General features: G+C 39.3%; 1 protein-coding gene across 1 annotated transcript in view; it reads right to left on the bottom strand.

The window, feature by feature from the left end:
• Positions 1-15,385: 15,385 nt before the first annotated feature.
• The window catches only part of SLC2A13 (solute carrier family 2 member 13), a 441,864-nt gene continuing 430,979 nt past the window's right edge, over positions 15,386-26,270 (bottom strand). The window contains exons 8-10 of the mRNA XM_007471477.1: positions 23,012-23,133; positions 22,747-22,899; positions 15,386-16,905 (exon numbers count right to left, since the gene is read on the bottom strand). Coding sequence (XP_007471539.1) covers positions 16,679-16,905; positions 22,747-22,899; positions 23,012-23,133 — 502 coding nt within the window. The 3' untranslated portion in view covers positions 15,386-16,678. The remainder of the gene's footprint in view (positions 16,906-22,746; positions 22,900-23,011; positions 23,134-26,270) is intronic.

Here is a 26,270-nt window from a genome sequence, read left to right as displayed (position 1 = left end):
CCCCCCCCCCCGGGCCAGGTCTCTCCGGGCCGCGGCGACTCTGAACGTCACGGCCACCGCCGCCTTCTCTTCCTCGGCACAAGCCCCGGTGGCGAGCAGGGGGTCGCGGTCAGAGCCCCACCGGGGCCAAAGCGAATCTCGCCGCCTCCGCAGCCTCCACCGCCAATTCCCTTCACTCGTCCGAGCCGCCCGGAGAAAATGTCACCAGAGGCCGTTCCGCTCGGCGCCTCACTTCCGCCCGGAACCACAGAGCCTGAGCCGGTCGGCTAGAGGGGCCGCTGCGGCTGGGACCTCTAGGGACTCGAGCGGGAAGCCCAGAGAAAGCCAGACAGCGCCATCTGGCTGGGCTGACCCGCGCTCCTACGGCTGCAGAGCGCCCGGCGTGGAAGCACAGGCTTCCTGGGCTTCTTTCCCGCTCTCCCTTCATCTGCTCAGGCAGCTCCCTTCCAGAAATTTCCCAGAGGGTCGGAAAGCCAGTCAATACAAGCCACGGACAATGCCCTAAGAAAAGGACGTCGCTCCATTTTCCGTTTGCTGCTCAGTACTCACCCCTCCTGAAGCCTTCCCGAATGAAACTTGTGGTGTCACTCCAGGAGGGAGTGCGCTCCGTTCTCTCCCCACCTTTTCGCGGATGCCGACAGCTCGGCTCGGCGAGATTTGGCTGTGTTCCTCTCATGCAGTGGCATCAACATCCCGTTCAAGTTTCTGGATGAACCTTGCATGCCTCGCAGACAGATCGCCACCTGCTGGTGAGTCAGGGTCCCCCAGGGAGACCCCGCTCCGCCCCTACGCGCGATGCAGACGCCCCAAATTCCACCTCTGCAGTCACTCCTGATTTGCACCTGCGAGCCCTGAGTTTTCGACGCCCTTCGTTGCGGTCTGAGATCGTGAAGGAAACGTGCTGGACGCTTACCCGGAAGAAAAGTAAGGTGGGCTTAAGAAGGAGAAAGAACAAACCTCACAACTCAAGATCTGGCCAAGGCTTTGCGCTCGCTAGAAGCAGGGTTTTGAGAAATAAATGAATACATAAGGGCTTGAAGAGAAAATGTAAAAGGCATTTACCTTTTCAGGAGCCATGCTGGGACCTGGGGTGACACTCTCCTAGAGGAGATTCTGAAAATCACAGCGCCGGCTCCACGCTCCCCTTAACATCAGTCTCCCGTTTAGATCAGGCCCCCCAGCTCCCCCATTTCTCTCATTTATGCTAACTTCCCACAAGCATGGTAATTTTCCATCCCTAAATGAGTAAATTGATAAAATAGTTTTACAATTAATAGCTAACTTCTCTGAATGCCTATTATGTGCAACGCACTATACTATGCATCTGAGTGGATTCGTTCATTTAATCCTCACAAGTCTATGGGTTTGGTGGTATTCCTGGCCCCAGATGACAAAAGTGGAACCAGACAGAGTGATAAAGTGCCCTGCCCAAGGTCACACATCAGTAAGTGTCAGGAGCCTGCATTCTCAACCACCACTACCAACTGCCTCCTTGAAATTCACTGAGAACATACTGTGTGCCAGAAAAACATTTTGTCTCTGTATGTTATTTCACTCATTTATTTATTTCCCTGCTTCCTTAGTCCTCAATGAATCTGAGAGTTTGTGGGGTAATGACAAGAGCCCAGTCTCTTTCAGAAGAAAAAGAGAAAAGAAAAGAACTAACTACTAAAATCACAGCTGTCAGTCTGGAAATGAATGAATGAATATGGACAAATACATTCAGTTTTAAAATGGCCCCTCGATGGTCTTAACTCATCAATGCTGTAGAGATGCTGAAGTAGGCCCCTGACTACTGAGGTACCATCTTGGCTCCTTCTGTTTGATACCAACAAGTCAATTCCCTACAGTGAATGGACTGCTTTTTTTCAGAGTCTGGGATGTTTGATATACTAATTACTCATATCCCTATTAACTGCCATATTTAGATTGCTAAATAGGGCACTTGCTTTCTTCTTCCCCTTCTGTAGGAGCAGGAAGGGCTGGGCAGTTGATCCTACTTCTGCCTTGGAATTGTCTCCTAGAATCTCCTTTGCACTGCATACTCAGCTCTCCCAGCCCCTGAAATCCCATCCCCATAAAACCAGCCCAGTCCAAATCACACCATCACCCACGCTCCATCCTGTTGCCTCTATGGAAATTTCTCTCAAGATTCCTCTGCTCACAGACACTGTCCTACCAACATGTCCACCCCTTGGCCTATCTGTAGTGTTACTACTGGATCATATCAGTGGTTCTACGCTCAATTTCTTTTATAAACCCTGGAGGCCAAGGCCAAGCCCATCTGAATCACCCTTCAGCTTCATTGCTTGCACCTGATGCACCACTGGGACTGGAGCTGGGCTTGCAGCAGGTGCCTATTAGAAACCGAGGCCTAAGCAGTAGCATCACAATGCGGCTGGCCTTGCTTTGACTATAGTCTGTTCTCTCTGACTGAGCAGGCTGCTTCCAAAATTTGCCCCTGTAAGGTGGATGCTGTTTTTAGAACCACTCGTTAGATAAGGAAAACGGGGGATCCAAGGGATGGAACCCTCACCTCAGCTCTAGGCTACCCCTCCCTCAGTGTAACCACCATTACCTCCCCTCTCCCACCCGCAAAACCAGCATCCACTACAATCCCCCAGCACCTGCTATAAGACAGTTGAACAGTTGAATGGGGGGGAGGGGTGATGTTGAACCTCTTGACCCTGGTGGCCACATAATTGCAGACAAGTCACCATGTCCAGAGTTAGCATCACCTGTTCTGCCCCATGGCATTATTCCACAGAATTAAATTATGCCCTCCATATGGAAGGCCATCCGGAAGCAGCCTGAGAATTCCAAGTAGTGGAAGGTGACATGGTGTCCAGGACCGAGAGCTCTGGAGCCTGACAGATTTGGATTTGGACTGGGTTCTGCCTCCCTTGGCAGAGTGACCTCTGGGCACTTCTGCAACCTCGCTGTGCCTCAGCGTCCTCACCTGTCAAACACGGCGAAACCTGATACTACTTTGCAGGTTCTTGCGAGGGGTGAGGGCGAAATGAGCTTGTGTAAAGCTCTCAGCACAACTCTTGGCTCAGAGAGAACACTCTCAACAAGGCCGTTGTTCTGATGGCAACACTCCAGGCCAGCACCTCCTACAAGCACAGACTAACACTGGTCAAGTATGGTGTCTAGGGACTCATATTTCCAGAGCAACAAGTTCACGCGGAACCAGAATGAAAGAGGGCAGAAGGATGCCATGAAGGTGGAGTCACGCAGTGGCCAGGGGTGTCTGGGAGCGGCACCACCCGCAGCCCCCATACAGTTCTCTGGGGTGGATGGTGGAGGTGCCTCTGTCTTGGGCTCCAAGTTCCTCTTTCCAATCAGGTGACACCCCTTCTATATGGAAAGTCTGTAAGTCTATTAAAAAATGGAAATAAATGCAAAAGACAGTATTAAATTTTTCAACAAGTATGTATTGGCCTCTTTTTAAATAAAAGAATAGCTTTGTGGGACCTCTGGGGTGGGAGGGGTGAGGAGTTCCTCTGACACCCCATCTAAACTAGCACCCACCACCCGTCACCACACCTGCTTATTCCCCTCATAACATTTACCCTCCTTTGCACCTGTCATGCAAATTCTTTCTCATCCATCTGACACACCAAAGAGTAGCAAGGGAGCCAGGTCATGTTGTCCTGCTCTGTAGTGGACACACTCAGTACACAGGTGTGGATGGAGGAAATCCATCTAAGCATCTAGCTGGGGAGACACAGGAAACTGAAAAGATGTCAAAACAAGGAAGTGGCACCAGATGCCAAGTGGGTGAGAGGCTGTGAGGAGGGCAGGAGGCCTGACAGACAGTTGTTGAAAAGGAAGAACAGTGCCTCAAGGGCAGAGCTTAGGCAGTCCTCCCTCACAGCTCCCTTGGTGTCCAGCACAGGGAATGGCAGACAGAGCAAGGAAATAAATGTCTGTGACTGAAAGACAGCTGTGCAGAGAAGCTGACATTTGGGGGAGGAGAAATAGAATCTTTCCTGTAAACAAAGGATGTCACAGTCATCAGCAATTACAGCCACTGCCAACTGATGAGCTGGTGAGTCCTGCGGGAACTCGGGAAGGAAAGAATACCTGCCATCTAGCAGCCATCAGACTGCAGCCACTCCCTATGTTGTGCTTTTTTTTTTAAGTCAACAGGGAAAAGGAACAAGAGGTGGAAAAGCCCCTGGGATGTTTGAAGGACAACAATCCAAGGGCCTGGCTGCCTGTGACTGGACAGCGGAGGGATGAAGCGGGAGACGGCCAGCAGGCATGTCTGGGGCTTAATGTGAGTGGAAGGAGTCTGGGCTTCATTTTTAAGCACTAATGGGGCAAGCAGGGTCCGAAGTTGTCACCAGACTTCTAGGGAATGTTCCGGTCAAAGCCAGCAGAAAGCATATTGTCGTGGCCCACTAACAGCTTGGAAAGGAAGGAGAGCACTGACCCCAGGCTGACCACCGCAGGGGACATGTGGACCTCCGGGAGGGGAGGGAGGGGAGAAGTGAGAACTGCCAAGAACTGCCGTCTGCAAGAGAGAAAAAGGTGTTAGGAAAGAAGGGAAGGGCCTGTAGCCCTAGGGACCTTCCCTGTGGGTGGCAGATAGGATGCATTCCAAAGACACAGAATGATCTGGAAGAAAGGACTTGTAAAAGCCGATCAACATCAGCTTTGAGGAGAACATCTCCAGTCCTGCACCTTCCCTGCAGCTCCAAAAACTGCAATATTTAAGTAAGAACAACATCAGGGGATCTGTGTATAATTAAAAACACATATTTGGTCTTTGTCCCAGGTCTCTGGCACAGAGCTCCTTTAAAATGCTTGGAATTTCCTGGGTGATAGGAGTGCATTTTGTTATTTGCAAGAGACCTGAGTTTATGCTAAGGAGGTGATTTTTTTTTTTAATTGAAGTATAGTTGATTTGCAAAGGAGGTGATTCTTGATGGGCCCCTGGGGTAGCTTCAGGAGGGGGGCAGCTTCTCAGAGGAACTAACCTTTGAAGAGAGAATGGGTTGGAACTTTCAGCCCCTCCCCCACTTCCGGGAAGGAGATTGACTTCAATCACCAATGGCTAATGATTTAATTAACAATGCCTACATAATAAAACCTGGATAATAACCCCTACGTGATGGAGTTGAGAGAGCTGTCAGGTTGGCAGTCCCACTCCCACATTCCTCTTCCACAGGCTGTTCCTGGCTTGTTTCCTTTATAATAAACCAGGAATAGTAAGAAAAGTTCTTTCCTGAGTTCTGTGAGTCATTCTAGCAAGTTATCAAACTTAAGGAGGAGCCATGGGAACCCCTGAATTTATAGTCTGCAGAACATAAGTGTGGGTAGCCCAGGGCCCCTGCTTGTGGCTGGGGGGGGGGGGGGGGGGGGGGCACTTCGCATAGAACGCAATCAAATGTGAAGCAGTAGGATGCAAGTCTGGATACAACTTAACAAGCATGACTTAACTGCTGGAAACAACAACATGTGAACAGGAAAAAAGACCAGAAGGAATATGTCACAGTGGTGGCTGTGATTAGGTTAAATGGAGGGGTAATGGGAGTTCCTTCTTTTATCACTCAAATTTTTCTGTAATGAGATTATGGAGGGATGAAAGGAAAAGAAATTACTCTTTAATGAGTCTTGTGCCTGAAGGCACTTCTCATTTATTAACTCACTTGATTCCCTGAGAGAAATGACATTATCCCATTTGTGGCTCAGAGAGGTTAAGTAATGCTTCCAAGGTCACACAGGAGGGACATTAGAGCTGGATCAGAGGCAGAACTCAGGCCCTCTGGATCAGAGAGGAGGCAATGAGGAAAGAATCCAGAAGGTGCTAGGGGTTCTCTCCAGTGGAGAAGAGGGTCAGGGCCAAGCCTGGCTGGAGCCCTTCTCCAGCCAGTGGGATACACAACTCCCACCCGCTCTAGACCACTAGGCCCACTCGGTGCCTCTGCCCATGCTCTGTCTCCAGGCCCCACATCGTCCTCCTCCTCCACACTTACACTCACTCCCGCCTTCCTTAAGGCTGAACTCACTCACACTTCCTCCAGGAAGTCTTCCCTGCAGCCCACCCATGGTGGTCAGCCCCTTCACCTCCCACAGCCCTGGCAGTGAGGGCAAACATCCTCGCCCAGGTGACCACATGCCTCCTCACCAGTCTCCCCAGCCCCGCTCTTAACCCCCGCAACCCGCCCTCTGCCTGGTGGCCTGAGGGATGCCAACACCAGCAGATGATCTTTGCTAACATCCTCCAACAGCTTCCATCACACTTAAAACAAACCCAGTCCCCCTGCCCTTCACCACCTGCCTCTGCCGCCCTCCCCAACCTCATTTCACACTCCTCTTTACCCACACCTGTCTTCTTTCTCTTTTTTAACGAACAATCCATTCCTGCCTCAGGGTCCTTGCATCACTTGTTCCCTCACCTGGAACAGCCCTTCCCCCTTGTTTTTTCCCCCGCCTAGGTTCTTCTCAGGCTCAGAAATGAGGAAAGGAGGATTTGCCACCTTGAAAGGGGTTGTCTGGGCCTCCACATGAGCCTGTACCAGGCAGGGCAGTCCACGGGCCACATGACACATCTTCCTCACCTTTCCATGCTAGCTGTCTGGCTTTCCCAGGGACCTGGTTCTGTCAACTGCCCGTGCCTTTGGCTCAAACTTCACTTGACCCTACCCAGGGCCCAGATTGCCCAGTCTGGCCTGTGACTGGTTTTGCCTCTCCAAACTTCTATGCCAATCAGATGAGATGGACCCTGTCTTACCCTGCTGGCTGGAGTGTCGTCAAAGTGGGAATTTGTGCCAAAGATGTTCATCACAGCATTATTTACCAAAGTGAAAAATAAGAGGGCCTCTCTGGTGACGCAGTGGTTGAGAGTCCACCTGCCGATGCAGGGGACATGGGTTCGTGTCCCGGTCTGGGAAGATCCCACATGCCATGGAGCGGCTAGGCCCATGAGCCATTCAGGGGCGCGAGGGGCACGCCGTGGCTACCAAGAACTAACCCCAGATCCTACCTTGTTATTAAAAAGATGTTGGATGCTTTAAAAAAAAAAAAAAAAAGTAAAGGGATGGAGAAAGAAATAACAAGCTAACACTAATTAAAAGAAGCTAGAGTAGCTATATTCATTTCAGACAGAGAACAGTTTAGAGCAAGGAAACTTATTAGGATTCTGAGGGTTAATTCATAAATGTAAATTTGGGCATGTTTTCAGAAATTACTGATCATTTCTGACTTTAACTAAATCCTAATCCTTTCACATTTGACTCTAAATTATACTGTCAGTTTTATCCAGTAGTTATGTTTTAGTTCCTAAATCTATAACCAGAGAACCTGCAGGGAGAAAATAGTACAAAAATTTTCAGGTAGAGGCAGGTATCAATTTTTCCATGATAAAGCTCATTGTAAAAAACAACAACAACAATAAAGGGAAGTGGTTAAAAGTGACAGAAACTGACCTGGGTCTAAGTTCAGTCTCTACAAGTTATGCTACTGAACATATTACGTTACTTCCTGTGACTCAATTATTTCCTCATTCATAAAATTGTGGTAATAACAGTCTTTTTTGTATAGGGTTTTTGTGAGTATAGAATAAAATGATGTATACAAAGTATCTGTCATATGAGTTGTTGTCTATAAAGAAAACATAGAAACAGATTAATTTATTATAAAACATGCAAACTCCACCCCAAGCTTGCTATCCTAATACTTAATAATTTTGTTATTATCAATAGATTTCCCCTTCTTTTAACAGGAATCATAAAAAACAAAATTTATCATCCAAATGTGTTTATGTGAATACACATGCTTTCATATACCACACGGAATTTGCTGTTTGATTAAAACAGCTTTCCTATACAGAGGTTCATTTTCAAACCATGCTTGTTGATATTGGCCTGGTGCCATGGTGTAATTTTCATCATTTTTTAGCCCAGAAAAAGCTTCTACTGTTCCTTTGTGGACCACAGGAGCACCTGTGATGCATGCATCCATTTATTCTTCAAATATTTATTGAGCACATATTATATGCTAGGCATTGCATGAGGTGCTGGAGAGTCAGTGGTAAATAATACAAGTTCCCTGCTCTCATGCAGTGTATATTCTAGTGGGAGAAACAGACAAGAAATAAGAAAAATTATTCTCAAATAGTGATAAACACTCAGAAGAAAATTAAACAAGGTTACCTGATAATGTCATGGAGAGGAAGGGAATAATTAAGTTGTATAATCAAGGTAGGCCTCAGAGATGATTTTGAGCTGATATTTGAATAACAAAAAAGAATTAGACGCACAAATATGGTGATGAGCATACCAGGCAAAGGTAAAACCATGTGCAACAACCCTGAAGTGTCAGTGACTTAGCTTTATGAATTCCTAAGTAACTTGAAGATAAATCTGCTCAATTAGTTCAATATTCAGTAGATGAGCTTATTACCATTTGAAAGAAAGTGATGATTTCAAAATTCTAATGCAATGGTTCTCACACAATCATGTGCTTAAGAATCACCTGGAGAGTTTGTTAAATTAGTTTCCTGATCTAAAAGAGCTGAACTTGTAAAAACAGAGAGTAGAATAGTGGTTAAGAAGGCTGGGGGTTAGAGGAATTGGGGAGATGATTAAGGGTACAAACTTGGATTTAGTGGACAAATAAGGCCTGATGAGCTTTATAGACAATATTGTATTATAAACTTCAAAGCTGCTAAGAGACTAGATCTTAATTGTTCTCACCACAAAAAGGAAATGTTATGTGATATGATAGAAGTATTAGCTAACTCTATGGTGGTACTTCTATTGCAATATATAAATGTATCAAATCAATACACTGGAAACCTTAAACTTACACAGTGTTATATATGTCAATTATATTGAAAAAAAAGTTTCCTGGGCTACAATTCCAGAGACTCTGATTCAGTAGGTCGGGTAAAGTCCACAGATTTGCATTTTTAATAAACTCACAGGTGATGCTAGCGCTACTAGTCTGGGGATAACACTTTGAGAAACACTGCTCTATCAGATCTGTCTTGTGAGTTTAATATCTATTTGATAAAAGTAAAGCATGCTAATATTTTCTTTCATGTAAAAAATTTACTTACCATGCATGGTGATCATCTGAAATTAAGTTTTGTAAGTGTAGTGGAAAAGTGCATGAAATACTGGAGGTAAAAAATACCTTCAATGTTTTGTGTTGAATTCATAGCATCTATAATAATATGAGCTTAATTTCAATATAGCCTATTAGTAAAAGGGTTAATGTCAGTTGTCATTCAAAAGAATTTAAATGATAATTAACTGAGGGTTTTTTTTAAATTATTTTTTTCATGGCTGGGAGATCACATAAATAGAAATTATATATTACATCCTGTTAATCTGGAGAAAATGAGAAGGTTGTGTTCTTATCTGCTGTGCCATTCAGGAGGATGCTAATGGAAAAGAGGTGGAGAAAGGAAGAGGGGTATCAGGATAGTTAGCGAGATCAGCTCAAACCATTCTGGTCAGCAGAGAGCCTGGCTGTTGCACTCACACAGCCTGCATGACGTGTCAAAGAAACCCATGTGCTCCTGTCCCTATGCACATCATGACCTTAGCATCAAGGACAGCCTATGGACGATGATACTAAGAACAGCCAACAGTTATCCAGCACTTACTATTTGCCATTCCTCTAAGTGCTTTACACGACTAACCAATGTGATACTTCCCTGCCACAACACTTACATGAGGTAGATAGTAACATCTCCATTTTATATATAAGAAGGTGAGGCAAAGAGTAACTCAGTGATTTAGGTTACCAAGCAGTAAGTGGAAACGCTGGGACCCAAACCTAGATAATTTGTATCAGTCTGACCTCTTAAACAATGTACTGTACAGATCTTCCTCATTCTGATGGGGCTACATCCTGACAAACCAATCCTAAATTGAAAATACACTTAATACTAACCTACTGAAATCATAGCTTAGCCCAGCCTACCTCAAATGTGCTCAGAATACTTACATTAACCTGCAGTTGGGCAAAATCATTTAACACAAAGCCTGTATTACAATAAAATGTTGAGTATCTCATGTAATTTATTGAACACTGTTTTGAAAGTGAAAACAGAATGGTTGTGTGGGTATGGGATGGTTATAAGCGTATCAGTTGTTTATCCTGGTGACAGCGTGCCTGACTGGGAGCTGTGGCTGTTGCCCTGCACAGCATCACAAGAGAGACTATCATACCGCATGTGGCTAGCCCAGGAAAAGATCAAAATTAAAAATTCAAAGTACAGCTTCTACTAAATACGAATCACTTTCACATTATCTTATAGTTGAAAAATTAAGTTGTACCACTTTAAGTTGGAAACCATTTGTATACTGCTTATTTGGAAAAGAATCCCCAAATTAAAGGTTTTCAAGATTTGTGTCTATAGTCCAGGTTAAAATGAGGTATCTGATTCTTTTTCTTCACACCCTTTAAGTTATAATACAGCAATAACATGATGTCTATTTTTTAATCTTTCTGCCTGGATCCGACAAGAAGACATTCCAAATGAGGACCAAGAGAGGAAGAGTGTGGCATAGTCACTGCAGAGAAAAAATTTGTAAACACTTCCTAGTGTGTGATCTTGGGCAAATCACCAAAATGTTCTGAACTTAAGTTTTAGTATCCACAAAAGGATGACAACATTTACCCCACAAGATTGGACAATTAAATGAAGACTTTTCTGACCACTGATACAGATATGAACTGCACTATTCAGGTATTCAGATGAGTGGACACTTTATGCATAACTTATGGGATTTTCAAGGGTCATTTTGACTGTAGGATTTTTGTCTTACCTGCTGACATGAGAATCCTTGCTTAAGATGCAACTCCATTGTAAGCCTTTGAGTGACAGTGGATCTAGTGTCTTCAGAGGATCTCCTCAGACTAGTTTTATAGTTGGGCTCAGGATGGCACACCCTAACTATGGAGATAAGTCTGATGGCTGCCCAGATCAAACAATAATATAATGCTTACTAATAAAAGCTACAGTTGGGGCAGAATGGCAATGAAGAGCAGCAGAATTCCAAAAGAACTGTCAACTGGTCATCCAGCAGGTATTTTGTTTTCATTTACAAAGCAACAACCATAAACAATTTTTGTCAATCTGACACAATGGTTCATGTCAACCTCTGGTTCTGACAACAATAAGAAACAATATTTCAAGGATTTCTGAGTACTTCATTTCAAAGTTTTATATTTACTATTTAGAATAACTCCTTGCAATAATTTTTAGGTTTATAAAACTATTATAGTTTTAAAATATAGTTTTAAATAGTTTATAAAACTATTATAAAACAGTTTTAAAGGTAGTTAAGTTTAACCATGGTCAAAAAGAGGTAAAACATCATTAAAATGAGTAGCATTGCATAAATATATAGAGGTAGGTAATCTTTGTAGATGCTTTTACTTTGTAACCTAGATCCTAAAATCCAAGGAAAAGAATTGGATAAAATACAAAACTACAAGGGAGACAAATGAGTAGTGAATTGTCTTAACTTTTATTTGACTATTTTCATTTACAGTTCTGGCACTGACACTTTTTTTAAAAAAAGAGTTAAATTTTATGTAAAGATTGAACTTCAATAAAATAACTTAAAAAACATTTACATATACATCACTAAATCTCCATAAAATATACAATAATTTTGATACAACTATAGGTTACAATGACTTTGAAGGAAATGATACATATTCATAGTTTTTAAGAGATATCCCATGTGTCACATGTAGGAATAAATATTTATATTGGATTTGCTAAGACATGTGGAGTATTAAACACTATATAACATGCATTCTCAGAAATTAAAATATACTTTTGAAAACATATTTTAAAAGCATAAACCTGTGTTTTCGTTTAATCTAGATGTACATTAGAGCTTTTAAATAGAAATCTGAACATTTATTACAAATAAAAGATACTATAACATCAAGTGAGATATAGTCCAAAAGCTGCTAGGAACCAGTTTGGACATGTAGAATATAAATTTCAACTTTGGCTAGAGATAAGAATCATTTTTTTAACCTTCAAATGAGACGGAATAATGTTAAATTTGCTAAAACAGGGCTTCCCTGGTGGTGCAGTGGTTGGGAGTCCACCTGCCGATGCAGGCGGCGCCCCGGTCCGGGAGGATCCCGCGTGCCGCGGAGCGGCTGGGCCCGTGAGCCATGGCCGCTGAGCCTGCGCGTCCAGAGCCTGCGCTCCACAGCGGGAGAGGCCGCAACGGTGAGAGGCCCGCGTACCGCAAAAAAAAAAAAAAATTTGCTAAAATTTTAAAACTTGACAAAATATTGGTGGTTTTTAATTTTTAGTACTTGTAAGCTATATTTCTTTTTCCCATTTATATAGATATGATAAAATTAAATGCATGGACTTAACTGTCTAAAATCAAAACCTGAATATTACTGCTAAATGAAGGTAGATATTTAACATTCCATAGACCAAATCACTCAAGTGCAACAGACTGTGTTTTATACATACAAAGTAAAGATTTATAAGAATTATATTGTTTTACACTCACAAGCAAATTATGAGATAAAATTCTTTCATGTACTTCTGAACATCATTAACACTTACAAAATACCTCTCTGATGATTATTGGCACATGAAAATCTCCTTCTCTAAGAGATGATGTTTAAGAAAGTTGGTAGCAGTAAGCTGTTTGGCATTTTTAAATGATTGCTATTTCTAGAAAATAGCAGCAATATTGCTCACCCAGAAGAACTGAAAACTGATACATTGCTACAACCTGAATCACTTCATCAAATTAGCTTAACATTACTGTACATGAGGCTAAGAAAACAGATAAAAAGTGACAGAAAACAGGATGTTAAAACTAATGCAGAGAACAGTTCTGAGTCTCTTAACAGGCAGAAGCTACACATGAGCTGTAAATTTTACCCACAATTCAATACATTTTGGTATAAAGCACATATTATGAATTCTCTGCTTCCAGCATGGTATGTCATTCTTTTATTCGTAGTTAGTGAAAATGTCTGAATTTGGCAACTTAAAACATGATACAACAACTGTATAAATGTCAGTTGTTAGGTACTTAGTATAATTTGAGATATTATAACTAAGAGAATAGTAAAAAAATCTGATTATAACAAAACATCTTATTTTATTGTTCTTAATTACTGTGCTGATGAAATAAAGTCAAAACAATTTTCCCACTCCCCTTACTGTATTACAGTATTTATAAAATATATTAGTGTCATTAAACTAATGAGACTAGTGAGACTTTCTTAGATAACATGTGAAGAGTATTTTCTAGAATATTCTCCCCCCCAAGATCTATGGATTATTATAGTACATTTCAGTTTTACTTTCTGATATAAAAGGAAAAGGATAAGTTGTCAACTTATATTTTTCCTATTAATTCTTCCTCTATATAATTCATTTTGAAATTATAGTAAACAATTTCTAAATTCTCTGCTTTAACAGATTTCCTATTTTAGACTGAATAACTTAAGAAATAATATTTAGACTCTTTTATATTAAAATGGTTCAGTGGTAAAATAAAAATATGAAAAGCACTTGATAGCATTACTCTCATAGCATTTTCCATCTGGGAACTAACTACTGCATATGACTGGGAACAAAATTTCAAATGGAAATATTACCCTTTAAATCTAGTTTTAATTTAGATCTTTTACATATACATTAAAAATCATGTTTTGGGCAATTATTGACTAAGGTGCAACAATCAAAATTATAAGAAATTTTATATTTAAGAAAAACATTAATACCAAATCTTTAAAATCTGACATCACATTTAGCCTTATGTGTTCAGATGCAGATGAAATGTTACATTCTCTTAAGTCTAGTGCAGATCTCACCAGCCATCCAGCTAAGCCTCAGTAGGGGTTATGACTGTCTTCCCTATATTTTCCTAAATCACAATATACCTCTATTAAATTTGCAGCATGTTTAGAAGGAAACATATAATTTCAGCTAAAAGCATGATGCTTAATATGTTTTAATATGGTAGGTCAAATCATACCATATATAAATTGTCCTACAAAATATATATTTGATGATACTTCAAATGGAATGTTTTCAAGTTGATAGTGGTAGCCAAAGATGCTTGATAACTTAAAAGGTGCATAATACTAAAAAACCTGCAAAATTCAAACATTTAATTTTTAATATACTATAAATGTTCACTGAATCTAAAAATAATACCCTAATTGTATAAGGTTCCTTTTCAAGTAGTTGCTATTAAAAAATTATAAATAATTCTTATACTGTGCCTCTCTTATACTTCAAAGATATGGAATATTATCTTTATCACTATATAAATAACAAGTAGTCCCTTGTAGAAGGAATTGAGGAGAATAGAGGAAGAGAACTGTGGCTATTTTTCCCTGTTATTATGTGCATTTATGGATATAAAGTTGAAAACACCATTTGCTTATGCCAAGGAGAACAGGCTATGTTCTGCTTTAGGAAATAATGAGCCCAGGTGCTCCTTTAATAAAGTTACTGTGCATTCAGCTCAGCTGAGTATAAGCATATAGTTAAGGCTATGTATACAATAAAGAGAAGAATTGAGGCAATTATTTGGATAAATCAGGAAAACAAACTTCTAAAGAGATCATTTTATGGGTCTAAATACTTTTTCTCCACATTATATTCTGATATATTTTACCACACAATAGTTCATTTTCTGCTTCACTCTACCTGTGTGAAATATTATACAGATAATAAATTTCTTATGGGATAAGAAATATTGATAGAATAATAACTTTCTCTATCAAAGCACATCTGCTTTTCTGGGGAAAATCAAAATCAATATCCCCTTAGAAATCAATTGCCAAAGTGCCTAATTCAAGGAAAGAAGCTCTCTAATTTTTTTTAGTTACATGAAATTATCAAAGGGAGAAAACTCTTTTTTGGCTGAAGGATTTTTAGGTTTAGAGAATGAACCTCCTTGGCTACATTCTCAGCTGTGATCATTGTGATAAGAACAAGCAAGAGAGACCAAGCCATCTTGGAGACTGGCAGAAACATACTGAATTTACAGAGAGCCACTTTTTCACTCCAAAGAGTACCTTATTAGATATTTAGGGCTATTTTAAAATGCATCAAATGTACGCACTCTTAACTGACCACAGAAGAGTCATTCGTATTTCCACTGGAACTAGCAAGTAATTTTGTGAGTGATTTTGTACATACTATATAGTTCTTAACATACGAGTGAAAATTGGAGTTCACTGATGAATGAGCATAAAAACCAATGAACACTCTGAAAAGATATTGTAGAAATGTAGTAAGTCAACATCTCTTAAAGACGTATTATATGAGAACCATTAATCTGTTCCAGTAGAAAGTCCCAATTTTTAGACAAGGAGGAAAAAAATCCAAGCCAAGCATGAGACAAAGGAAAAACCCACAGACAAATCTATGTATCTTTTAATATAGAATGTCAGGTAAAATGAGAAAGGGTGTGAAAAATAAAAATGAGTTTATGCTCTCAGAATTAAAAGGAAAAAAAAAGACGAGTACCGTAAGTAACAAAATGTGACAATTCCCTTAGTAAGAGTTAATAAAAAGTTAAGAAAAATAGAAGTCCCACTACTTAATTAAACAAACATCAGTAACAGCAGGATTATTTCTGCCACTGATTTTCTTCCTTCCTTTCTTGTTTCAGAAATTATTTGATTAAAAGAAGGGGAAAAATAGTCTGTTAGAAGTTATTTATATCACACAAATGAAGGCACAAATACTAGGACTCCAGCGTGGATGAGTGAAGGCATGGTGAATATCTGGTGATTTTGGCATGAACAAAAACTGACCCTGAAACACAGTTGAAGATCTAGTGCTATTTTGTGTTTACAGTTGCACACCTAAGTGACTAACTCAGGGTTAAAAATCTTTAAGGTCCATAAAAATCTTTTCTTTCTTACTTTCTAGCAATAAAATATACTTATCAAAACTTGCTAGCTAATCTGTGCAAATGTATACTTCTCACTGATGCAAAAAATATGTAGGAAAATAAACCCTAAAAGCCCTGCTTTTCATAATGTTCAAATGATCCTACACAGAGTCAGCTTCTGAAGAACTTTCCAGATTTGAATTGGAGAGACAAACCAAAATGTGGGATCCAAAGGATATAAGGACAGCTATGCCCCTGTAGGATGCACTTTTGAATTTGTTGATGAAAGCTTAAATGGAGTTTACTTTCTAATAGCTGATCACAGGTAAGCTCCGTGTCCTTAGGAGAATTTAGGGCCAACAGGCCATGCTTTGACAGAAAATACCCTTGGACCATACTTTAGAATCCTCTGCTGTAAGTATATATCACACATATATGATTTGGCTAGATTAGCACTGACTCAATTGCCACTAATAATTATATATAGTCTTAGGAAAAAAGGATTATCACGGAAGTCACTGGGTACAATATTCATTTTAAACTATCTCAGGAAGGAATTAAACACATTTGCTTAATAACTATTAGTTTAAAATCTCTGTAGATTTTTTTTTACATCTCTGCTTGTGAAAAAAGATGTCATTGTGATTGTATCTTCCTTGGAATCAAATATTCTAGAATATGAAGTCATTCAAAACTAGACTGTGGAAAGAACCAGATTAAAAGCAGGGCAGTGAGGTCACCAATTGCTGTTCTTCTCTCCCAAGTTTGTTTAAATGACTAAATATATCAGCAGATCACAATTATTCCACATCAGAAGCGTCATTGTCAGAAAGATGATAGTTACTTCCCTTCACCCGAATATATTCAATATATCTCCCTTCATCAGAATCTGAAGCACCACATGTACATAGCCTGTTGTCAAAGAGTGATTCAATTTCCTCTAATTTTTTCCCTTTGGTCTCCGGAAGACAGCCGTAGATGAAAAGGAGACCCACAGCAGCGAATCCAGCATAGAGGAAGAAGGCTCCTGCAATGGGAAATAATATATATGTATAGGTTTACATTGGAAAGGGTACTTGATTTTAACTTTTCTTTCTGGTCAATCATGCATGACTGTGGTCTGAGATGGAACCAAAAAATTGCTTCCAGCCTCGTTTATTCTAATTGTTCTAATGCTGTGAATATAATGCAATTTGTCTTTCTAAACTCAAGTCGTGTAATCAAACTCAAAAAGAATGACAGACCAGGCTCAGATATAACTTCTGCTTTGAAGTCTTTTCTCACTTCCCTGGTTAGAGTTAATTGTGTTTTCACAAAACGCTGTTGAGGCAAAGTGGTATATAACAACCAAGAAGTATTACAGTTATGTAAATATATTTGTCTGTCTTGTCTACTAGACTTGAGGCACTTTGAGGGAGAAATTTCCTTCTCATTTGTCTCGTATTTCCAGAACCACATTCAATGACGATATTGCTGAATTCATGGGTCAATGCCCAAAGTCTGGAAGTCAACTTTGAGTTTTCTCTTACTCTCCCACCCAATACCCACTCTGTTAGAAAATGCTGTTGGATCTACCTTCAATCACAATCCAAAGATGACCACCTCCCACCATTCCTGGATATCTCTGGTCTTAAAAGACAAATGGCTGGAGAAAGGATATCAGATTGGGAGTTGGAAGATCTGGTTTAAGTCTTGCTATGTGACTTCTAGACAGTCATTTAACCTCCTCCCTGGACCTCAGTTTCCTCATTAAGTAAAATCATTTCTCAGCTCCTATTTAAATTTATGGTTTAAATTATAATTCTGTTAAGTTTTACAACCCAAATCAGGACTGGTATAGGAAAGATGGTTATGAGACGCTTGAGGAGGAGACCAGCAAAAGTGGTCTCCTCAACGACAGAGTCTATGGCTTGTCTTTGGGTTCCTAGTACAGTGCGGACACATTGGAGTGTTCTCTTGTTGACTGCCAGATGGAACACACTGTGTAGCAGATCTGAAATAAAGGGCTATACTCGACGTCATGAAGACATATTTGAAAGTCAAGCTATAAGCTAAATAGTACAGCAATTAAAGAACTGAATAGTATTTCTCAGTTCTGCTGAATCATTACAGAATGTGGAAAAACATTACTAAAACTACTTTCTTAAAGTAGTTTTTAGGCCTATAAAGTAGTTTAGGAGGCCTATAAGTAACCATTTCAGTACTATCCACAGAAACATTTCTTGAGAAGACTCAAGGAAAACTAGAGAGGAAAAATGCTGCTGAATTGGCCACTCCAAAGAATCTGCTCTTTGGAATGAGGAGCCATGAGAAAATAAAAGGGAAACAGAGGTAAACTATGAGACATTAGGAAAAATATGAAAGGGTTGACTAAACCAAGACATAATTTGTTAGATTAAATCATCAGAAGCTATATAATTCTTAAGGAGTGGGACCTGAATAAATCAAATTCCTTCTTTAATAAAAATACAATTCCATTTACAAATATAAATAAATAAAATTACTTCATTTCAGTTTGGTTTACATTAAACACTTACTACAAGTTTATATATTTTTATGTCTTATACTTGATAAATAATCAGAAAATAATAATAGGTCATCTGGAATGAATAGCTGAGTGTTATAGTGAGAGAAAGGCACCATGTCTCTGTAGAGAGTGTAGGTCTGAAAGTCACAAAGTGATGCAGGCTGAATCCTTGAGCAGTTTCTTGAATTGTCTTGACCTTGTTTCCTGATCTGACAGGGAAAATAAATTCTGCCTGGCTAAACTGCAAAGAATAGAAAAAATGTATGTTACATTCCTATTAGAATTTTGGATGTTAGTTGCTCAAAAGAGTGATAGACCGCATTATTAAATTCTACTAAATGACTAGGGAAGAATAGTTGCTAGTAAGATCAGCATGACTAATAAATTGGTAATGTTTTCATCTAAAGGGTGATACTGACAAGCTAGCTCTTGGAGACTGTGGAATTTTGAGAAAAAAATGATAGGAGATGAAGTCCTGTGTTCTGAATACAGATAAGCAAAATTGTGGACATAAGAAGAGAAACGGAATCTTCTGTGGGGAGGGGCAAAGAAAGGATGGTAATCATGTTGATAATACAGAAAAAAATAAGTGCACAGGGTAAAACATTTTAGACCAAATCAGGACGCTAAACTCTAATATATCTAACAGAGTAAATATAGTCTGGCTTTATAAAATATAATATTGAGAAAAATTCATCATCTTTCACAATTTAGGTACAGTGGCATGATTAGAAGTAACAAATCAAATCTGTTAGCACTAAACTCATACAGTCAAAAACAAGTAGATGGATTACGAAGATTCTTAAAGGCCATGAAGTTTCTTGTGTGTGAACCAGATTCCCAAAGCCAAATAACATTAAGGAAATTCTATTCCTTTTATAAAAATCTGAGTGATCTAAAGAAGGCAAATGCCAAAATTGTGTATATGGGCTTCACTGGTGAGACCCGTGGTTAAGCCACAGAGGTGAGGTGTAGGCAGGCCTGGGAGGCTGTGACCTGCTCCATGTAATGGGCAAGTCAATTATGTAACTCACTTTCTTAATTATGCCCCCTTGGAATGAAAATGAAAAAAATGTCTGTAACAAGTCTGCCAGGATTGTTAAAGAGTGCAGATATTCCTCAGCTTTATTCTAAAGGAAATAAATCTTATTAGAATCCTATATTAAGTTCAGATTAAAACAAATATTTAATTGAATCACATAAAATGAGGAATTAAAGACCATGTTTGATTGAATTTCAGTACTTCAACACAGGAACTTTAATAATAATGCTCACCAAGGGATCTATTTATTTATTTATTTATTATTTATCTATTTATTTATCTATAAATAAAGTGATATACTGGTGACATTTTAATGATAATTTTTAGTAATAAACATTACTGAATGGGGTCCAAGGCAGACCCTTCTAGGCAGTATAGTTTAGGAAGGAATCAAAACCTGAGGTCTTCAGAATGGCCGTCATCAAAAAGTCTACAAACAATAAATGCTGGAGAGGGTGTGGAGAAAAGGGAACCCTCCTGCACTGTTGGTGGGAATGTAAATTGATACAGCCACTATGGAGAACAGTATGGAGGTTCCTTAAAAAACTACAAATAGAACTACCACACGACCCAGCAATCCTACTACTGGGCATATACCCTGAGAAAACCATAATTCAAAAGACATCATGTACCACAATGTGCATTACAGCTCTATTTACAATAGCCAGGACATGGAAGCAACCTAAGTGTCCATCGACAGATGAATGGATAAAGAAGATGTGGCACATATATATACAATGGAATATTACTCAGCCATAAAAAGAAACGAAATTGAGTTATTTGTAGTGAGGTGGATGGACCTACAGTCTGTCAAACAGAGTTTAGTAAGTCAGAAAGAGAAAAAAATACTGCATGCTAACACATATATATGGAATCTAAAAAAAAAAAAAAAAAAGGATATACATACACTACCAAACGTAAAACAGATAGCTAGTGGGAGGCAGCTGCATAGCACAGGGTTATCAGCGTTGTGCTTTGTGACCACCTAGAGGGGTGGGATAGGGATGGTGGGAGGGAGGGAGATACAAGAGGGAAGAGATATGGGGACATATGTATATGTATAACTGATTCACTTTGTTATAAAGCAGAAACTAACACCATTGTAAAGCAATTATACTCCAATTAAAAAAAAAAGATGCAGACGTAGAGAATGGACTTGAGGACACGGGGAGGGGGAAGGGTAACCTGGGACGAAATGAGAGAGTGGCATGGACATATACACACTACCAAATGTAGAATGGATGGCTGGTGGGAAGCAACTGCATAGCACAGGGAGATCAGCTCGGTGCTTTGTGATCACCTACAGGGTTGGGATAGGGAGAATGGGAGGGAGACATAAGAGGGAGGGGATATGGGGATATGTGTATACATATGGCTGATTCACTCTGTTATACAGCAGAAGCTAATGCACCATTGTAGAGCAATTATACTCCAATAAAGATGTTGGAAAACAAACAAAAAAAACTTGAGGTCTTATGAAACAATAAAAGGAAGTAAAAGAAGACATGAATATTTCCAGAGAAATACATCATTATGGTGCATATTTGTTAAATCAGGAATATAAACATATACCTTACATAAATCAGTAACCTATAGATTGAAATATAGAGCAATAAATAGGGAAAATCTAACCTGAGCTGAGATATTGTTCCACTAGTGAGGACCTAATGGACAGTGTGCTGACCTGATAGAAGCTTGGCTTAATGCAAAGCAAAAAGCTTCTTCCAAGGAGATATTTCTGAAAGAAGCCTGGCTATGCCATATTTAAATTTTGCTTCTGTTGCCTCATGTTTTTCTGACAGAATTTATTCAAGGAAGAGGTGCTTTGCTATCAAAAGTCTTACCACATAGACTATTATTATTTGGTCTATGACTTTCTATTAAAAAATGCTTTCTCAAGATATTAGTCTATATTTAGGTCTTCAAATATTTAAGTGTTCTCAAGAATCAGAAAATATGGATAAATATTTATTGTGTTCATATTTATGTTGTTAGGAAGATAAGCTTACAAATTTATGTAAAACATTTTAATTGCCAAATGGGATAAGGCTGAATATACTAAATATATACCCAGTTTAAAATGCCAGTGCATTCCTTTACCAAGAAAATAAATATTTCTAAATGTCCCAAATGGTGATCGGCAGAGAGTTTTATAAAGATAAAAAAAGCATTAGATAAATAGTTTTAAATAAAAGTAAATATCAATTCAGCATGTTCAGAAGAGAGGAATAGACTTTTATAATGTTTCCTCATATTCACCATTCATCTAAAAGTTCATCCGTGTATTTATTCATTTGACAAATACTTCTGAGTGCTTATTAAGTGAATAGGATGCCCTGGAGGGCACTGGGAATATAATGGTGAACAAAGCATAATCCTGGCCTAAGCTCAAGGGATTTATGGTCCAGTAGTGAGGGGTGGGGTAGGGGAGCTGACAAATAAACCTGTTCTTACAAAAAGGAATTATAAGTAGCCAGAACATGGGATGGGGTGAGATGAGGTGAGAGATGGGGGAGGGGATCAGAGAATGGACTAAGCAATAGGCATTCAATATACCATCACACAGGCTCATGAGATTAGAATGAAAACCTCCTATTTCATCATTTAGAATCCAGTCACAGCTATAAACTCATACAGTGAAGAAATCCTCTTGCTAAAAAGCCAAAATCATTTCATTTTAGCAAAGATAAACTTGAAGTAGCTTCCCAAAGTTTTTTCCTAACTCAGTCACTTCTCAAGATTGTTTTCTTCAAGTTACGGTCTCCACACATTTTCACTTGAACGCTTCTGCCACATTTATAGTTTTGGCAGTGGTAAGCGCTGGTCTCAGTGGATCCTGAAATGCTTTGGCCTGAACAGCACAGATGATAGCACAACATTTGGGGGAGCTACTTTAACCCTACTTCCACTCTTGGATACCACTCCATCCCTGTTATGAGACATCTTCAAGCATTAGCCCTAGACTCCTGCAGTTTCCTACCATTCTCTGTTTATATTTTTTCATTAAACTAAAGGCCTTGCTATGAAGATTTCCAACTGGGGAGATAGGTGGGAGATGTTTGGGTCTGAAGTGTAGGTGGGTGGGTGAAGGCTATAAGCAATACTGCTTAGGAAAGGAGAGTTCCTCTTATCTTTTCCCAGAAACATTTCCAAGGACTGTGGGGAATAAGAAAGCCATATAGAGAATTTATAATAGCAAAAATATAACCATCTAATCTTTCAATCACAAATGATAGCATATCTAAAAATAGAGTAGGAAAATAAAAATGAAACTATAGCTGGAAAAAATATTCTCTTACCATAGTATGTAAGATACTCTGCTGTGTGTAAAAATGTCAACGAAACCAGAACATTGAAAATCCAATTTATTCCAGATGAACATGCATTTCCTGTACTTCTTGCCCAAAGGGGATATATTTCAGAATTCACAGTCCAAGGCATTGGTCCCATTCCTGAGAAATACAAAATAATTTCAGTAAATGTAGTAATTTAAAAGAGTTTTTCTCCTCTAAATAGAGACAATTTAATTAACATAACAATAATAACAACAAAGCCTTTGTTTACCAGGTGCGAAGAAAACAAGATATAAAATAAGGCCCAGAAGTGCAGTCCAGGAGTATGGAGTAGGGCAGAAATTGTAAGCCCAAAATACTTCTTCTGTTTTGAATTTGGTTTCATTTTCACACCTGAAAAATAATGCAATATAAATATTAACTTAGGGTTTTAGGGTATAGTTGCAGAAATTCAGTGTCATCATCTAGAAGGTATTTGGAAGTTCCTTAATCTGATTAAGGAAAAGAATCCAACATGTTTCTCTTGAAAACAAATTTAAGATTTAAATAGGAGGATTAGATATGTAAGCTGACATAAAACTTTTTAGAGCTGAATATAATTCAAGAACAACACATTGTGCATTCACCTCAACAGCAAAAAAACAATCTGAATGAAAAATGGGCAGAGGATCTGAATAGACATTTTTCGAAATAAGACATACAGATGGCCAACAAGTACATGAAAAGGTGCACAACATCACTATTCATCAGGTAAATGCAAATCAAAACCACAAGGAGATATCGTCTAATATCTGTTAGAATGACTATCATCAAAAAGACAAGAAATAGGGCTTCCCTGGTGGCGCAGTTGTTGAGAGTCCGCCTGCCGATGCAGGGGATGCGGGTTCGTGCACCGGTCCGGGAGGATCCCACATGCCGCGGAGCGGCTGGGCCCGTGAGCCATGGCCGCTGAACCTGCGCGTCCGGAGACTGTGCTCCGCAACGGGAGAGGCCACAACAGTGAGAGGCCCGCGTACCGCAAAACAACAACAACAACAACAACAACAACAAAAAAAAAAGACAAGAAATAAAAAGTGTTCGTGAGGATGAGGAGAGAAGGGAACCCTCGTGCATTGTTGGTGTGAATGTAAGTTGGTGCAGCCACTATGGAAAACAGTGTGGAGATTCTTCAAAAACTTAAAAATAGAACTACCATACGATCCAGCAATTCTGCTTCTGGGTATTTATCAGAAGTAAACAAAAACACTAACTTGAAAAAATATCTGCACTCCCATGTGCACTGCAGCATTATTTTCAATAGCTGAGACATGGAAACAACCTAAGTATCCATCAATGGATGAATGGATAAAGAAAAATGTGGTGTATATATATAGTATATACATATACATAGTATTCAGCCATTAAAAGATGGAAATCTTGCCATTTGAGACAACATGGATGGACCTTGAGGGCATTATGCTTAGTGAAATAAATCAGAAAGACAAATACCATATGATCTCACTTATATGTGTAATCTTAAAAAAAACAAAAACCAAAAAGAGCTCATAGATACAGAGAACAGATTGGTGGTTGCCAGGGGTGAGGGGTAATGTGAGGTGAAAATGGGTCAAAAGGTACAAATTTCCAGTTACATAATAAATGAGTCATGAGGATGTAATATATGGCATGGTAGCTATAGTTAATAATACTGTATTGCATAAGAGAGTAGATCTTAAAAGTTATCATAAGAAAAAAACGTAAATATGTGTGGTGACGGATGTTAGCTAGACTTATTGTGTTGATTTCCCAATATATTCAAACATTGAATCATTGTGTTGTACACCTGAAACTAATATAATGTTGTATATGTAAAATATACCTAAAAAAAAAAATGCGTTTCATACCCATTTCGTATGTCAGACGTGGTTTCCAGTTAGTCCTTGAAGGCTGCGGCAACAGTTTAAAACCACTGAGAGTAAGTAGGTTGTGGTAGAAAGCTTTAGATTTTGCAGTTAGGACAAGATTCAAATTCCAGAACCAGATTTTTTTCATCTGTTAAATGGGGTATAATGCCTAACAGGTAATTTTAGGGATTAGAAGGGTCACCTGGAAAGGGGTGATAGGGGAATGTGGGCAGGGAGCAATGCTTATTTCTTATTCAAACTAACCCTTTACTTTCCTGCTGTGTGTACCTGCTTCTCTATCAGTCACTCCCTGCTGACTTTGCTTCCTAGTTCTACTATGAAGCAAAGTCTCCTATTGTTCTAGACTGATTCTCAAGTTGAACTTCCAATTCTTTACCTTAATTGAAATCTGAATTGCACCTGAAGATATGATCAGCCTGAAAAAGTTTCTTATCCTTTACTGTCATTTTTTAGGCTATTGTTTTCTCTCTACCAACCTCTATTTTTGAACCTTGACATCGAAGCCCTGTCCTTATAGCTGTGTTTATGACCTCCATCATAACACCCCATCTGACTTGATGCCTGGTCAGTCATCTTCTCCATCCCTCTCATCCTCTGCCACATTCATTTATGTCTACTTCTGGCCTGTCTGATACCTTGGCTTCATAGTTCCTTATTTAACCTCTGAAACTGAGGAAAGGGCATTATAATTAGCTTGATTCGGGACTATTTTACTTCAAAATTTTACTGTTTTACTTCTCAAACTTAGAGCATTCCGTTTCTGATTACAAGCACTTTATTTCTTCATTTCTGGTAGCTTGTTCCACACCCAAATTACAATCTTTAGATTCTACACTTCTCTCAGTATTCATTCACATCGCTGCTTAGACCATGATGCCAATACTGTCTTCGCTGACCTCTGGAATCTATCTTTCATTCCTCTATGCTTGCCTGTCATTCTCACAGTTTCAGTTCCCAACCCTGTGCGGGACCATTAACTTCCTTTAATAACAGCTTTTCAGAAGCTGGGCAAAATTATGAAACCATGCTGCTGAATTCTATTAAAAGTTCATGCTATTTCTTCTCAGTTGGGTTCCTAATTATGCTTATTTTTATCCTTTATTGTCTTCTCTACTGAATTGTCTGCTTATTTCAGGGTATACATTGAATAAACTTTTTGTCAACTGTTGCCTCAATAATTAAAATATTTCTTACTATCCTCTAGTCATGAAATCTTTCCCTCTCTTTCTGGGTATGAAGAACTTGCCTCCATCTTTAGGACAATTGAGGACTTTCAATTTGAATACGCTCAATTTTTCTCTACTGGACCTCTACTTTTCTATATTTTATTTCAGATTCTTCTCCTACCTAGAATGGTAACATGTCCCTTTCTAAGGTCTGCCCTTCCTATTAGCGGTCCTACATCTCATTCTCCTTCTGTCTCCTCTGGGGTCATGTTCCATCAGTAGTCAATTCTCTTTATGCTATCTTTAGTTTCTTCCTACTTGAGCCTACCCTTCTGTTTACAACACAAAAAATTACTCCTATTAAAATCTTTCATCCCTCTCATATTACTACTACTAGCTCATCTGAAATTACAAAGAAGTTTATACTAGTGAGCTCTATCTCCTTTCTATCCACTCTTTC

This window comes from Lipotes vexillifer, unplaced genomic scaffold (genome assembly GCF_000442215.2).
Source record: "Lipotes vexillifer unplaced genomic scaffold, Lipotes_vexillifer_v1.1 scaffold817, whole genome shotgun sequence".
Taxonomy (NCBI): Eukaryota; Metazoa; Chordata; class Mammalia; order Artiodactyla; family Lipotidae; genus Lipotes; species Lipotes vexillifer.
The sequence above is the reverse complement of the archived record's forward strand: the minus strand, read 5'-3'. Positions and strand labels throughout refer to the sequence as shown.